The 16,215-nt window shown below is 33.5% G+C and overlaps 1 protein-coding gene across 3 annotated transcripts in view; it reads right to left on the bottom strand.

Moving 5' to 3' along the window:
* Positions 1-6,825: 6,825 nt before the first annotated feature.
* LOC143232368 (neuropeptides capa receptor-like) overlaps positions 6,826-16,215 on the bottom strand; it is an 81,516-nt gene continuing 72,126 nt past the window's right edge. For all 3 annotated transcript variants that reach the window (XM_076467710.1, XM_076467708.1, XM_076467709.1), the window contains 2 exons: positions 13,763-13,894; positions 6,826-7,602 (listed from right to left, as the gene is read on the bottom strand). In XM_076467710.1, coding sequence (XP_076323825.1) covers positions 6,932-7,602; positions 13,763-13,894 — 803 coding nt within the window. In that variant the 3' untranslated portion in view covers positions 6,826-6,931. The remainder of the gene's footprint in view (positions 7,603-13,762; positions 13,895-16,215) is intronic.

Here is a 16,215-nt window from a genome sequence, read left to right as displayed (position 1 = left end):
TACAGCAGATAATTCTTGTCTCATTTCTTCAGTATTCATTTTTTGTAACTTGGAACCATACTCTTATTATTCTATATTTAGTATCCAACAAAACATCAAGTCTTAATGAGGAATGTTCTCCACTCTCTACCACATCATCAGTTTCTTCATTAAAAGTTAACAGTAAATCTAAACTAACATTGTTCTTAGTGATTCGCTAATCAATTGTTTAAGGAAAATTTGAACCTCTTCTATAAAAATCTAACTCTTAACATTTCCTAGTCTATATGCTTATATAACCTCATTAATAGTTGAATTTTAATCTCAACGTGTCACTAAGGGTCCTTTAAACACCTGAGAAGTGATTAGAACTCGATACACGTTTATGTACAGATGCTTTAATAACTTATAAAACTGTAAATAATAATATCTACCTTACGTTTACACAAGTGCCAGTAAGGATCCTTTAAACACCTGAGAAGTGGTTAGAACTACGATAAACATTTATATACTGATGTTTTAATAATCTGTATCTTATATAACCTCATTAACAGTTGAATTTTCATTTCACTGTAGAACATCTCATTACTGTCATCTGTTTTATTTGGTTATCTGTAACGCTTCTAGCTAATAGCATTCTCCCCGTATAACTACTGACAGAAATCCGAATAGATTCAAACTCATTGCTGTTAGCTTTAGTATCATGACTTGATGAAGCTGTAACTTATATTTTACATTTTAAGCCATTCTCACGTTTTTAGAACTATATTACTATTAAACAGCCTGTAAAAGTTTATTTCAAAGAAATTTCTCTCATACCAGTTGTCAACATTCAGCCAGATTGCTGTTCCAACAACAAACACTTCACTACATCTTATTTTTCTTCATTATTCTGATCATTTCCATTGTCTAATCGTAATATAAAGATATCTTTACAGTTGAGTCAAAAGCCTTTCTAAACAAGCTAATCCTTACCTAATTTAAACGTAAACCACCCATTCCTCCAAACTTCTTTTTGCAATTGAGCTGATCCTACAAATCCAACCACCAAACCGTTACATACCCATGTTTAGCATTTAGTCTTAGTCACTCATAATTTCATTCACATAGTTAAGTATTGAATGGACTATTAAAGTGTTTTCATCATATTAACTTTAGCAATTTTTAATTAATAGTGAGGTGATTTTGATTCTTGATCATTTGTTTTAAAAATTCTGGAGCCTGTGATGTTCCAGTGAAATTCAATTAAGTTATAATAAGCCCACCTGTGTCTCAGTCTAAGGGATAAAAACATTAGCAACTATGGATGTATAAGAAAGGAAGAGGTCTTCGGAGAATCTGATCCTCCCATGTCAGTCAAATACTAAATAATGATCTACAATATAATGATCAATGTAAAATATTGAGCTACAAGTGGGCCACCTATCGACAGGTTTTATTTATTTTCAAGTGATAATTCGATAATTGAGAGCCATGGATGTGTGGCTGTTCGGAAAAAGTTGTGAATAATCCCCAGGTTTTAAGGTATCTGTTTTTTTTTGCATTTTAATAAAGACATCTTTATAAACTGTTGTTTTTTAATAAATAATGTTTTATTTTATTTCCCCAAAAGTGTAATAACTTATTACAAAATGACATATTCCGCAATAAGTTTATTTAATTACTCCAAATCGTTGTTATTATAGTCCAGTGGTCGGTAAGTTCACCCGTTAAAATTCCTTTTAAACGAATTGTAGAACTTATTTTTATCCTTTTTTCGCTCATCTCTGCTAACAGCCAAGTCATTTCAAGACAAAAATTGCACTCACACAATAATGCCTTATTTATTTTCTCTCATACTTTTTGTTACTGTAGTTTTCACTTTCTGGTGTCAGCTACAACTACTGGGGATATTAAAACCAGAATTTACAAAATATATATCTTCTTTTCATAGCCGCTATTCTCGCGCCACAGAGTTACCATGGATATATTCAACTCTTGTCACTATTAGGCTTGATAACTAAATTATATCTGATGAGTACTGTCACTTGAAGTCCAGTTGTTAATTTTTTTTGTATATATTTATATTTACAGCATAAAATTGGCACAAACTAAATTTTATGATGAAATTTATTTTAATTTTCTGATTTTTTTCTTTCCAACTTTAGATGAAAATACTCTTAACAAAATCAACAATTTAAGAAAACTCAAATAAGACAAGCATTAAGATGAAGTGTTTTGTTTTTTTCTTACTCATAAAATATTGCTTTTATAAGGGGAAATTTCTTGTATAATCCAACTGTTTTTTTTCAAAATAAACAAATATACTGCTATTAAACAACACATCATACTTTTAAATAATTCACTCTTTTGTTATTTATCCAAGAATATATTTGTATCGTTATCAATTATATCTGGTTGTATTTATAAAATTTCATTTATTGTAAACGCAAATTGTGGGCTTTGCCTCCTGTACTTACACAAATTAATTAATTTATTAATAATTTAAATGTAATGTTAGTAAAACCACACTGAAGAAATATTGGCAATACTATTTCAAATAAGGTGTGTGTGAGTTTTTCTTACAGGTTGTTGTTTTCAATTAAACACAAAGCTACACAAGGGGCTATCTGTGCTCGGCCTATCACGGGTAGCGAAACCCGTTTTTTAGCATTAGAGGTCACAGACATACCGCTGAGCCACTGGGGGTGTTCGTATAGCAAAGCCACATTGGGCTATCTCCTGACTCTACCGAGGGGAATCAAACCCCTGCTTTAAGCATTGTAAATCCGAAGACTGACCGCTGTACTAGCGAGGGACTCTCAAATAAGGTCTACGTTTAAAATATGACCGGTTTATCTTAAATAACATGAATTAATGTCAAATGTTCTTTACGCCTCCACAAAATTGGTGAGATAATATATTCAGAAATGTTACCTTATTAAGTTTCTAAAGATTTAAACAGTTTGTTTGTTTGTTTTGGAATTTCGCACAAAGCTACTCGAGGGCTATCTGTCCCTAATTTAGCAGTGTAAGACTAGAGGGAAGGCAGCTAGTCATCACCACCCACCGCCAACTCTTAGGCTACTCTTTTACCAACGAATAGTGGGATTGACCGTCACATTATAACGCCCCCACGGCTGGGAGGGCGAGCATATTTGGCGCGAGTCGGCGCGAACCCGCGACCTTCAGATTACGAAGCGCACGCCTTAACGCGCTAGGCCATGCCAGGCCCGATTTAAACAGCATTTTAAGTACATTTCACGATCATAAGTTGCATTTTTGGGCTAGTTTATGTACTTGAGACTGACATAAACATCTTGAGCTAATTAAATTACGTAAGATATTGTGACTGCAGGTAAAAATACTTTTAACAGTGGATGATTAAAAAAGCATGCTATTTTTAGTTTTCTTTTGACCATAAATTAGTTAAAATTAAAACATATTACGATAAAGACCACAGATACTCATGCAAAGTGATCATGAGCTTGTAACTTGCTTATTACGTGATATGTATTAGAATTAAAAGTGTAAGTTTGATGTTAGTAATATTGTTGGGCTATTCACTGTAAATACTTGAGTCAAAATTTTTCTCTACGTTACGTGATTGGCACTAAAGATGTCTTACATCGTGTTATATAGAAATTAAAGGAGAGCAAATCGAACATTTGAATTAATGCTAACCGACTGTTCTCTCAATATTTACACCCTGTTATCGAAATGTATTCAAGTATGGGAATAAATTACCAGATTAGTTTAAATAAGAGAATAAATTACCGGATTGGTTTAACGTAAAATAATAAATAAACCACTGATATAAAATAATTTAAGGAGTTTGTTTTTTGTTTCACTTATTAGCGCAAAGCGAACAACAGGCTATTTGTGCTAGCCAGTCCTTGTTTTGATAGAGTAGAGAGAAAACAGACCCTCCGCCAACTCTACTTCAATGGAATAGTGGGATTCAACCATCACTCTTGCAACGCATATATGTACCCAAAGTAAAAATCGCAATTTTTTGACAACAGGAGGCGAACCAAGACTACCAGACTCACAATATAGTATAGTAATCAATAAACCGTTATCAGATCAAGCCAAAAAACAAATAAAGACAATGTTAAATGTATAATTCAAGCCTACAAAGGAAACTATGAGGTTAGCTTAAGTGAGATGAGATAAGGCTAACTTATACCTTAATGGGGAAAATGAAGATAAAACTAAAAGAGCATAAACATGGAAAAGGAATTATGATATTAGAGTAAAACTATTTGAAAGAAAAAGAAATAAAATAACCAAATTATGTGATGTAGAAGTACAGTAACTAGAACATAAAAATAAATTACAATATTACACTAAATAAGGCTTTATATGGTTAAAGCATACCTTAACGAATTTATCTGTGTATATGTAGCCAAGAAGGTTGGGGGCCAGCAGAGGTTTACGCCCTCTCTTCGGCTGGGCGATACGAAAATATAGTGATGACTGGTAATATGGATGTGCAAGAGATGAAATTCGTTATATGATGAAGATGGATGATGCACAAAATATTCCTGTTTCGTTTTGCAACCGAGGAGATGGAATGGTGTTGAATCAATAGTAGATAAATTCAACCAAAAGTTAATCCACAGAATAAATACAGTTTGGTTAGTTTTTCCTTCGAGTATCTGTATCAGTAGGATAGCCTGGCTGCAGGAACCTTGCATAATGGTTTAAGAAAAGCTGAGCAGACAGTAACAAACAGGAAGAAATAGTCCAGAAGAGCGATGGTTCTCTGAAATATACTAAGATCTATGCAGGACTAAGTAATTGTACGCTGAAGGCTATCAGGAAGGCGTGACGCTCCAAAATCTGTTATAGTCTGTGGTAAAAGAGACAGAGGCAAAGACTTGAGCAGTGTAACCATATGTCAGACAAGGAAGAATGTAGCAGAAGTGGTAGATGCAAAACTTAGGAAGAGGGTGACTTTGGATTTTTCAGCATTGATAGTAAGGTATCAACGGTGTTTACTGTAGCCTGTAGGATTTTGTTGAGAATCATCGTTTTGTAGATACCAACGAAAGCTATATCATTACTGTATTAAACAAAACCATGAACGCGAGATTAAGGGACAAGCATATCAACAACATATACTATATAAAGAAGAGATAACAGAATAGAAACTCGTGAAAGGACAATGAAAACCCTTGTGAAGATATTCGTCCGTCAGGTAAGGATAAAAGAGTGTATGGAACATATCTATCTATTTATAGATATCGTGATGCCACAAAGAACAGAAAGCTCGTTCAAGTTAAACAGCAACATACGTGAAAGTTTACATCAGTTCAGATTATAAAATTATTCAGATGATATGTGAAAGTTTAGAAGCTTATCCAGAATTAAAAATAGAAGACGCCTAACCAAGAATTAGGTTGTGTAAGATCGAGTAAAATTAACAATTTTGTTTAACTTAAGTTCTAAAGCGATTATATAAATATATTGAAATGACAGACCAGTACTAGGTGAAAAATTATACTTTAGTTATCAGTATTGATATTTTGAAAATGTTTGTGTGTTTAAACGATTGTTACAGTTTATAACAATGATCTTATTTTGTAGGATTTGTTTTTTTTTTAGTTTAAATCTACACAATGCGTTAAATATACTTTCCCCGCAGCGGGTATCGAAACCCTATATTTAACATTATAAGATCTCAGACTTACCGATGAGTCACAGTAGTGATTATTTTTAGAGGAAAAAAACGAGCAGAAAGACAAAAGCGTTTAATTATTGAATAAGACAAAACTCGTTACAATGAAAATAGACCACTCAGATAAAAATAGAAAACTCGGTTTCTAGCATTGGCAGTACGCAAGCATACCGCTGTGCCACCAGAAGACTGTCTAATGCAATCAGCTTTCAGACAATTTGCATATCATTTGTGTATGTATGGGACAATACATTTTTATCAATTTAAAGTAACGAAGCTTCATTGAACCGACGTGGTTTGCTAAGTAGTATAAAGTTTAATAAATGTTTCTGATACTGCCAGCCTATTATTAATGCTTCTTAGAAAATCGTTGATTCAACTATTATTTATAAGTTCACTCAATTAATAGTCCGTTTCAAGCCATCTAGTTTGTTCTGATTACGAAATGAATAAGCTGATTTCATCAGATTCCAATACAACATATAGAATTGATTGATTTAGATAAAACAGAAAAAAACAGCATTTGTAGCTTACAAACAGTTACCACTGGGGAAATATACTCACTCTTATTACTTATCCTGTAGTCAATGTTCACCAGTGGCACAGCAGTACATCTGCGGACTCACACCGCTAAAAATTGAGTTTTGATACCCGTGGTGAGCAGAGCACAGATAGCTCTTTGTGTAGCTTTTTGCTTAATTACGTACAACAACAATCCACAGTTAGTTTGTTTGTAGATTTAGAAATTAAACAACGTGGCATAAAAGGAATAACGTTTCTCTGAATATAACGGTTTTCAATAAACCTATTTAATAGTTGGTTCCTTTTATGATCAAGTGATATTGTTACTGACCGTTTAATTAAAAATAATATGTCGTTTTAAAAGTTCTACATTAGTTCCTTATCAACATTTTGAATAGACCTAAACTAGCAATTGCATTAAGTAATTACGATTAAAGTTATTTCAGTTACAATAGAATACAATTATACTATTAAGAAGTGTGAGAGCTTATAGTACTAAAAATTAAATTAAGATACTCGTGGTGAACATAGCAGAGATAGCCCGTTGCATAGATTTGAGCTTAATAACAAATAAACGCTATCAACAAAAAGTGAAGCCTTGAAACACCATGACTTCAGATTTATTACTGACAGACAAAATTCATTAAAGAGAAACTACTACATTTAAGTTAAATTCAATTTTATTGGTTCATATTTACATTTTTATAACTGACATTGAACGTAAAATACATTGTAATATTTAAGTCCGGAATTATTTTTTTATGTTATTTACAACAACTCTGACAATTTTCTATTGTTTGCTGGAAGTTGTTCAATGTTACATTTTTCAGAATCATATTTCGTCACAAGAATGTTCGGTATGTTTATACCACCGTATTTTCGCACATGGAACTTTTTATGGCTGATTTTACCATTGTGATACTCAGAAATGTGCGAACACGTTATGTCATTTTGAATGGAAGACTCTCCCGGGACTGGAAGTTCAAGGCCCAAACTGACACCGTTACGATTATTGTTCAAAAACGTATCCTCATTCGCTTCCGCTTCTTTGTCATCATGAACTGACATATCTCTCTCAGGTTCTTTGGTATTATATGGAGACGTGGTTGGTATTTTGTTTTCTGTTGAAACAAAGTTTTGAGCACAACTAAATCGTCTGTGTGGTAGAAGATTGGTTTCATTGGCACTAGTGCGTAACTTGTCTTCTGCAATCTTACCTTCTTCGCTGAATTTGCGCTCACTCCGTATTGAATAATGACGCTCACTGGGACCCAGGGTGTTCTGGCTTGGACGACGTGGATCCCGAAAGGTCGAGTGATCTCTGGGACGAGTCTCTTTTGATGAAGAGCATAAAGCCGCCTTAAATGCTTCTCTGTATTTTTCTGACATCAAAGAGTAGAGAATAGGGTTGATGGTAGCACTAAAATAGTAGAGACAACCTGCAAAACAAGCAAAGAATGTAACAATCGGTAATCTTGTTTACCAGGATTTTAAAAGCATTTCTATTTGCATTAATGGATCGTATTAAAAACAAACAGTAAACAAAAAAAGACTTTTGCATATGCATATAATTTTGAACAACTATACCAAAAACATTGAAGAAGTCATCAGAAGTGAGAAACTCCCAACGTTCACTAATCACTATTGTGTTTGACCAGCTACAAACGGTCGCCAAAACAGCCGAAATATGCAAATATACAAGTTTAACAAGTGGGAAAAAAAATATTTGTTTTATTAGTATGAACAATTTTCTAGTTTGGTCTTGCATATGTACATTGATTCTTCATTAACAAATTAGAGATAAAAAAAAGCTTTAACATAAAATGTGGGGTTGATCCTCAGTCTGGTGTCTTGAAGTCAAAAGTTGCTGTGAGAGTCCTCTAAACAAATCTGTTGTTGAAGAAACTTGATAAAGGGACTCACGTGTCCACTTTTTTTCTCTGAACAAAAAATGACATTCCAGTAGATAATTAACCGGACAAACGGTTAAAATTTTGCAGCCTTTTCATTTTTAACTACGTGTAGCCAGTATCAAATTACAGCGATCATTTGTTGATAGTCCTTATTCAGTAGACAAACAAGCTGTGATTACATTTATTGTTATATTTATGTATTACAGTGATATAGGAATGCATGTGAAAAATACGAAGTACACATATTCCTACATTCTTGTCTGTAGATTTATGATTTATGGTATTTATAGAGAAATCTCAAAATTGAACGCTTACGTTTTATTATCATACTGTTCGTATGACTATGTGACCAGTATGGATGTTTGAATAACAATTTGGAGCCTCAGCATGGCCAGGTGATTAAGGCACTCGACTCGTAATCCGAAGGTCGCAAGTTCGAATCTCCGTCACACTAAACATGCTCGCCCTTTCAGTCATGGAGCATTATAATGTGACGGTCAGTCCTACTAATCGTTGGTAAAAAAGTAGTCCAAGAGTTGGCAGTGGGTGATGATGACTAGCTGCCTTCTCTCTAGTCTTACTCTGCTAAATTAGGAACGGCTAGCGCAGATAGCCCTCGTGTAGCTTTGTGCAAAATTCAAAAACAAACAAACAAAACAAACAATTTCAGTATTTAACCTAGTTCAACAGAGCTGATAGGACTTAGCTAATGGGTGTTAGCCAATCAGAGAATAGTGGTGAAGTTACTATAATAACTAGTCTGATTCATTGATCCAGGTTGTAGCTACGAAAGATGGCCACAGGGGCCTGGCTCTTTCAAAATCATCTAAAAATAACCGGATTGGTACAAGTTACATTAATTTACTGTTCAGTTGTGTTAAAATAAAATGTGAGTGTTGATGACGCTTCTAAAAATGCCATTTATTGTCCTTCCCTCTCAAAGAAAATATCCTGGCTAAGGGTTTAAATTATCCTGATAATCCTCCTGTAGCTTTGTGCGGAATTCAAAACAAATTAAACAAACCAAAACCAATTTTGAAAGGAAGTTTTTGTTCAATCATTCCTATTGGATTGTTAATAATTATCTATTTCACACCATTTTTTTTTTATTTGGTTGTAGCTACTAATTTTGTCTTCGTAAGATTGAGTTCAGACAGTTCAGACATAATTTAAGATGTGAGACGTGGCCTTTAGAATAAACTCCTCCATTTAGTTTTAAATTTCTAATTTCCTGCCACATATCACACTGGAGAGAAGAAGGCGTATTTCTTCCACTGTGTTATTTCTATCTCAGCAGGATAGCTGTTTTCTTAAACACAACAGATTACACATACACTATAGTTTGTCCATAGTTTTATTTGCATGATATATGCAACGTTACTTGTTTTATGGCTTGGTTTTGTGATTGAAATTGAACCCAATGAATATATACGAAATTGTGACTACAACTGAAATTAAGGATAATTAGAACCATATAGAAATAATTAAGGTTTAGGTTTATGCAACAAAATTAATTTTAATATAATACATTACACAAAATTGTAATAATCAATTTCACCGGTCAATACAGAACACAAAATGACTAGCGACTAATGTACATCAATTCACTTTAATTGGATATTTCTGACTTTGATACGGTTTTAAGAAAGTGCTAGTTTTGTTTTGCGTTTTCGTATTTTACCAAATTAGTGTATGTATTATTGTTATTCTAAGATATCTGTATAAAGATATCCAATAAATACAAGTCGCCATTTTAAAGGTTAGGTTCCGTCATAAAGTTCGTTCATAGAGTTTAGTTATCTCCGATTACACCATAAATTCCCATCGTACGTTTTAATGTGCTAATGAATTAATTTTTCAAGTTTAAAAACACTCGATTGTAGATTTAAAAACAAATCCGATCAGAAATGACGATAAGAGCAAAGTTAATCGAACCGAAACTCTTATCACACAACGATGTCTTTTGTTAAGCTGAGAAATCGATAATGTTACATTAAATATTGATAGTCCTTTCTACAATATTACCCTTGATACTAGTAATAGAGGGAAAACAAACTGATCAAATACTAAGTGCTCTACTTGATTTAGTCATCTTCAGCTTAGACAGTTTTATTTTTTAACAGATCATCTGGCACTCTTCTGAGACCGATTGTAAGTTAAAAGAAAACTCTAAAACATTTTTTCTATTTTTCTTAGAAATTATCCAAAGTAGAAGGCGGGTAAAAAAGAAATCTTGAATGTTTTTAAACTTGGCTTATGACACGATATGTTTATAAGTCAAGGGATCAAAAGCTACTTTAGATGGGCTGGGCATCAGAGCATTTATTATTTAACAATATAAAAAAGGAACTAACACAGTGAGAGGTCACTACAGTAACTGACTTTTAGACACGTCATGAAATTCAGATTCATTCTCGCTTGTGTTGCTTGATAAAATCAATGGAGGCCTCGAGCACATGAAAATACTTGAGCGTTAACACTCTCTGGATAGAAGTTATTAAGTCAGAGAGTATGTCTATGGAAGAATAAACATGTATATTCAGCTACTGGAAGTATCTAATAATCAACAAAAAGCCTGAAAATCCTTGTAAAACGTATCATCACTGTTAAGTTTAACAGTGGATTTAATCTAAACGAAAGTAAACCCCGCATAAAAGTGGAGTACTATAAGGTTTCTATCAGTTGATACACACCTACAAAACTGGTGTGAAATAAGGTTACTAGTGGTTTCTGGGAACCACACGTAAAACTGGTGTGATGTAAGGTTACTGCTGGTTTGAGTACCTTTCACATGAAACTGATGTAATGTTAGGTTGCTACTGACTGGTGTAGACTTCACATAAAACTGGTGTGATGTAAGGTTGCTGCTGGTTTGAGTACCTTTCACATAAAACTGATGTAATGTTAGGTTGCTACTGACTGGTGTAGACTTCACATAAAACTGGTGTGATGTTAGGTTGCTGCTGGTTTAAAACTGATGTACCTTAGGTTGCACATAAAACTGATGTAATGTTAGGTTGCTACTGACTGGTGTAGACTTCACATAAAACTGGTGTGATGTAAGGTTGCTGCTGGTTTGGGTACCTTTCACATGAAACTGATGTAATGTTAGGTTGCTACTGACTGGTGTAGACTTCTAAAACTGGTGTGAAGTAAGGTTGATTCAGACAACTAAAACTGATGTAATGTTAGGTTGCTACTGACTGGTGTAGACTTCACATGAAACTGATGTAATGTTAGGTTGCTACTGACTGGTGTAGACCTCACATAAAACTGATGTAATGTTAGGTTGCTACTGACTGGTGTAGTCTTCACATAAAACTGATGTAATGTTAGGTTGCTACTGACTGGTGTAGACTTCACATAAAACTGATGTAATGTTAGGTTGCTACTGACTGGTGTAGACTTCACATAAAACTGGTGTGATGTAAGGTTGCTGCTGGTTTGAGTACCTTTCACAAAAAAATGATGTAATGTTAGGTTGCTACTGACTGGTGTAGACCTCACATAAAACTGATGTAATGTTAGGTTGCTACTGACTGGTGTAGACCTCACATAAAACTGATGTGATGTAAGGTTGCTACTGACTGGTGTAGACCTCACATAAAACTGATGTAATGTTAGGTTGCTACTGACTGGTGTAGACCTCACATAAAACTGATGTAATGTTAGGTTGCTACTGACTGGTGTAGACCTCACATAAAACTGGTGTGAAGTAAGGTTGATTCTGGCTGGCAGAGACGTAACTTAAAACTGATGTAATGTTAGGTTGCTACTGACTGGTGTAGACTTCACATAAAACTGATGTAATGTTAGGTTGCTACTGACTGGTGTAGACTTCACATAAAACTGATGTAATGTTAGGTTGCTACTGACTGGTGTAGACTTCACATAAAACTGATGTAATGTTAGGTTGCTACTGACTGGTGTAGACTTCACATAAAACTGGTGTGAAGTAAGGTTGATTCTGGCTGGCAGAGACGTAACTTAAAACTGATGTAATGTTAGGTTGCTACTGACTGGTGTAGACTTCACATAAAACTGATGTAATGTTAGGTTGCTACTGACTGGTGTAGACCTCACATAAAACTGATGTAATGTTAGGTTGCTACTGACTGGTGTAGACGTCACATAAAACTGATGTAATGTTAGGTTGCTACTGACTGGTGTAGACCTCACATAAAACTGGTGTGATGTAAGGTTGCTGCTGGTTTGAGTACCTTTCACATAAAACTGATGTAATGTTAGGTTGCTACTGACTGGTGTAGACTTCACATAAAACTGATGTAATGTTAGGTTGCTACTGACTGGTGTAGACCTCACATAAAACTGGTGTGAAGTAAGGTTGATTCTGGCTGGCAGAGACGTAATTTAAAACTCTGTATATTAAATAGAAAGCTGAACGTAATGTAAGAGAATATGATTAAATCCATGTATGTATGTGTGTGTTTGTCATGCTTCATAGTTTTTGTTGATCGATGAAAACTGTATTAATTAAATGAGCGCCACTGCAGCTGGGTTAGTCTTAGCGAAGTTAAACCGTTTAGTTTTATGTAACGTGTACTGTTTTCTGAGTTCTACTTTCAACAAAGATATTGAATAGCTAAAAATCATTTTAAGTCTTATGTTACTTTGCGTGATTGCTACTATTACTGATGTCAACGAAAATAAAAGTGACCTAACAAGTTGATGATTTGCTCTGTTCCTTTTGTTGAAGCTATTCAAACAAAAGAATAAAAGATGACGGTTTTACATAGGCTTTATCTTATCCATGTATATGAAACTTATATTTCTTTTTTGTAAAAAGTAGTTTTAGTTAATTGAAATTTAATGTAAATCTTTTCTTCTTTCTTTGGCTTTCTTACAATAAAACATAACTTACGGTATTATCTATTCCTTACTATATTCGGATAAATTCCAAACAAAGAACATAAATGTTAAACAAACTATATATATTATTCTCTTTTCTAACATTCCAAGTGAATGACGTATCAGATAAGATCTGGTTTAAATCATTTCAAATAAATTGTCGTATGTGTTTTAGATTTAGTAAACTTTTAATTATTTTGACGTGTTTATTTTAAGTAAATTACGATACATAACAGTTATGTGCACCAATGGTACAATGATAATTCTAAAAGCTTATACTGTTAAATATCCATTTTCGATACCAGTTGTGAGCAAAACACGGCTTGATTTACACAGCATTATGTAACTCTGAGATTAACGAGAAACAAATAAATATTTTTTCTATGATTTTGTTATATATTTATATACAAGCAAAATCGCCCGTCCCCAGTGAAGTGAAAACTTAATCTATTTATACTGCTCACCACGAAAACTAATTGTTAAGCATAGTAGTCACTCTTCTCAACAATAACGTACGGTATATTTACATTTTTATTGTTTAAGTTACGTCACACCTCACCTTCAAATGTGAATGATAGTATTATTAATTCTTAACAATTTAGTGTAGAATATCCTGATTGTGAAATAAAATTTGATATCAGTATTATTCATTTTTGTTCTCCCTTCATTTTTAACGTGAATTTTGAGGCTTACTTGAGTATAAAGCTTTTCAAAGGGGAGACAGACGAACGCTGGGACATAAACCACGGTTCGCAATATGTATAAGATATAATATTTTATTATTATAATTATTATGATTTTAATACCTAATACTCACCACCAAGATAATACAAAACCTCATTCAGGGTACGTAACATCATAGTCCATTGTTCCCTATGGACATAAACGACAAGTAGACGTTGGACGTGAAAAGGAGCCCAGCAGAGAAAGAATGCAATAACAACTGCCACTGAAATTGAGAAATACTTGAAACATGTACAGATAGTAAATAATGTTTCAACATTTAAAAATGATAAAACAAGAACAACAAACCCATTTATTTAAAATAATTTATTTAAAAATATTCTATAATTATGAACTGACAAATTAGAGATAAGGCAACTAACTAGTCAACAACATTCACTGTCAACTTTTAGGCGACCCTTATCCCATTTAACATTCGGATTAGACAATCACTCTCACAGCATATCCAAGGTTTCAAAGTTCAGAGCAAATGCTGCGCATACACAGTCTGGGCCATGCTTGCCCTATAGTATTAGGAATAACATAGTAACAACACCTTATCTAGGCTTATCTAGGTATCTATTTACCCTTTAATAATAACACAAGGATAAATGTTTAAAAGGTAAGACATAATGTTAATGGAAAATAATATTGCTTGAACGAGTTTTTTATTTCCAAGTTTCAATTATCATGGTATGAACTCTATGTGCTCCTAAGAAGTCCGTATTAATTACTTAGCTGACTGTATGATACTCATACGGCACTGAGTAACTAAGGAACTTAATTAAAAAGTTAATTAATTCTTCATTGAGTGAGGTATTGACAATATCTTGTGTCTCGTATGCGTTTACGCTGTGCTCCAAATGATACGCGATACTTCTAAAACAAATAATTATCGGGCGACATTTGTTTATAAATGAAACATGAATAATATTCAGAGTTCTATGGATTTTACTAAAGTTGAAAATGTACAGTTTAAAGCAACAAACATGCTAAACTATAAAAATAGCGGGAAGTTTGATAAGATTTGCTAAACAGAGTTATATTTGTTTTCAGAAAAGCAAACCAAAGAGCAGAACACTAATTTATTTCAAGCCACTTATTTATGGTTGTTACTTAAGGATGTGGAGACAGTTTCATCAAACGATCACGACAGCAAATCTAAGCGAGAAATAATTTTGTATAGAATTATATTCAATCTCAAATTTCACAAAGTGTCAAGCCACATACCAGAAGCATACTAGACAACCTGTCGTGTCTCTCAACAACACATGCAGCAAATAGACCCAGTACGAAAATAAATAAGGTCTTGGTTTTGCCTACAGGCGTGTGAAACGCCTAAAGGTAAGATCAATGAGTTCAATTCTGGTCACGTCCATTTCTTCTAGAACTTATAACTAAGTACAGAAAACCGACAACACAAGATGTCAGGAAACTTACACAAGGGAGCGTGTAACGTACACCGATTTATACACACTAAAATTAAACTGTAATGAAGCAATAAAGAAATACATATTATATAGCAAATCAGAAAACAGAATAAATATTACTAATAAAATAATATTAAAGTGTAATACTATAATACCATAAAAATTTTAACACAGAATATTGCTTTTGTATATATAAGAAATACCAGTTAACATTAAATTATATACATTTAAATACACAATAATCGAATCACATCATCAAAATAAACTGATATGCCTTATATCAAGCAATATATTTTTTACTTTTATACGTCATGTATCAAAACGAATACACTTTACTGTTTTACAAGACTCGTACATCAAGAAAATTCACATTTAACCTTTACAAACTGAAAGATGTATCTCAGAACGCCTTACAAGTTTTATATATATTTCAAGGGAAACATGCACATCTTAAATCGTATTTTTTGTATGTGTGTATGCACAAATAAAATTACATTTTTTTATCTTCTATGCAGTGCCCCCCAGTGGCACAACAATATGTCTGCGGACTCACACCGCTAGAAACTAGATTTCGATATCCTTGGTGAACAGAGGACAGATAACTCATTATGTATCTTTGTGCTTAATTCAAAACTACCAATCAATCAGTATTCTATGTACTAGTGAATAATCAAGCAATCTCAGTTGTTGGATTTATTGAATTTGATTAGAATAGAAAAGACTCATGGTTGAAAATGATGGCTTAACTCGACCTCACCTCAGTCGTGCCAGAAATTCAGTCAGCAAGATATGGCTAAATGTTGTATCTTGACTGTAACCTAGAATGTTAGCACTAAAACAGAATGCTGTGCTTTTTAACAGTAATTTTATATGCATATATTCAACATCTACAAATGACTTCACAGCACATATGAAAATGTTGATTGAACCAAAAGGAAAACTTCTATTACCAGGTTCTATACCCCACTAATTAGCAACAACAACTCCTACAAGATAGTATAGCTACGTTTTCACATGCATGAGAGTATCTCCTACCACTTCATGCTTGTCCTGGCAGATATATATTTTCAGTGAAGAAGGGCCAGTCATAATAATAAGCGTTCTGGGTTGTAGATCG

Source organism: Tachypleus tridentatus, chromosome 11 (genome assembly GCF_004210375.1).
Source record: "Tachypleus tridentatus isolate NWPU-2018 chromosome 11, ASM421037v1, whole genome shotgun sequence".
Classification (NCBI taxonomy): domain Eukaryota; kingdom Metazoa; phylum Arthropoda; class Merostomata; order Xiphosura; family Limulidae; genus Tachypleus; species Tachypleus tridentatus.
This window is presented reverse-complemented; position numbering and strand designations above follow the sequence as displayed.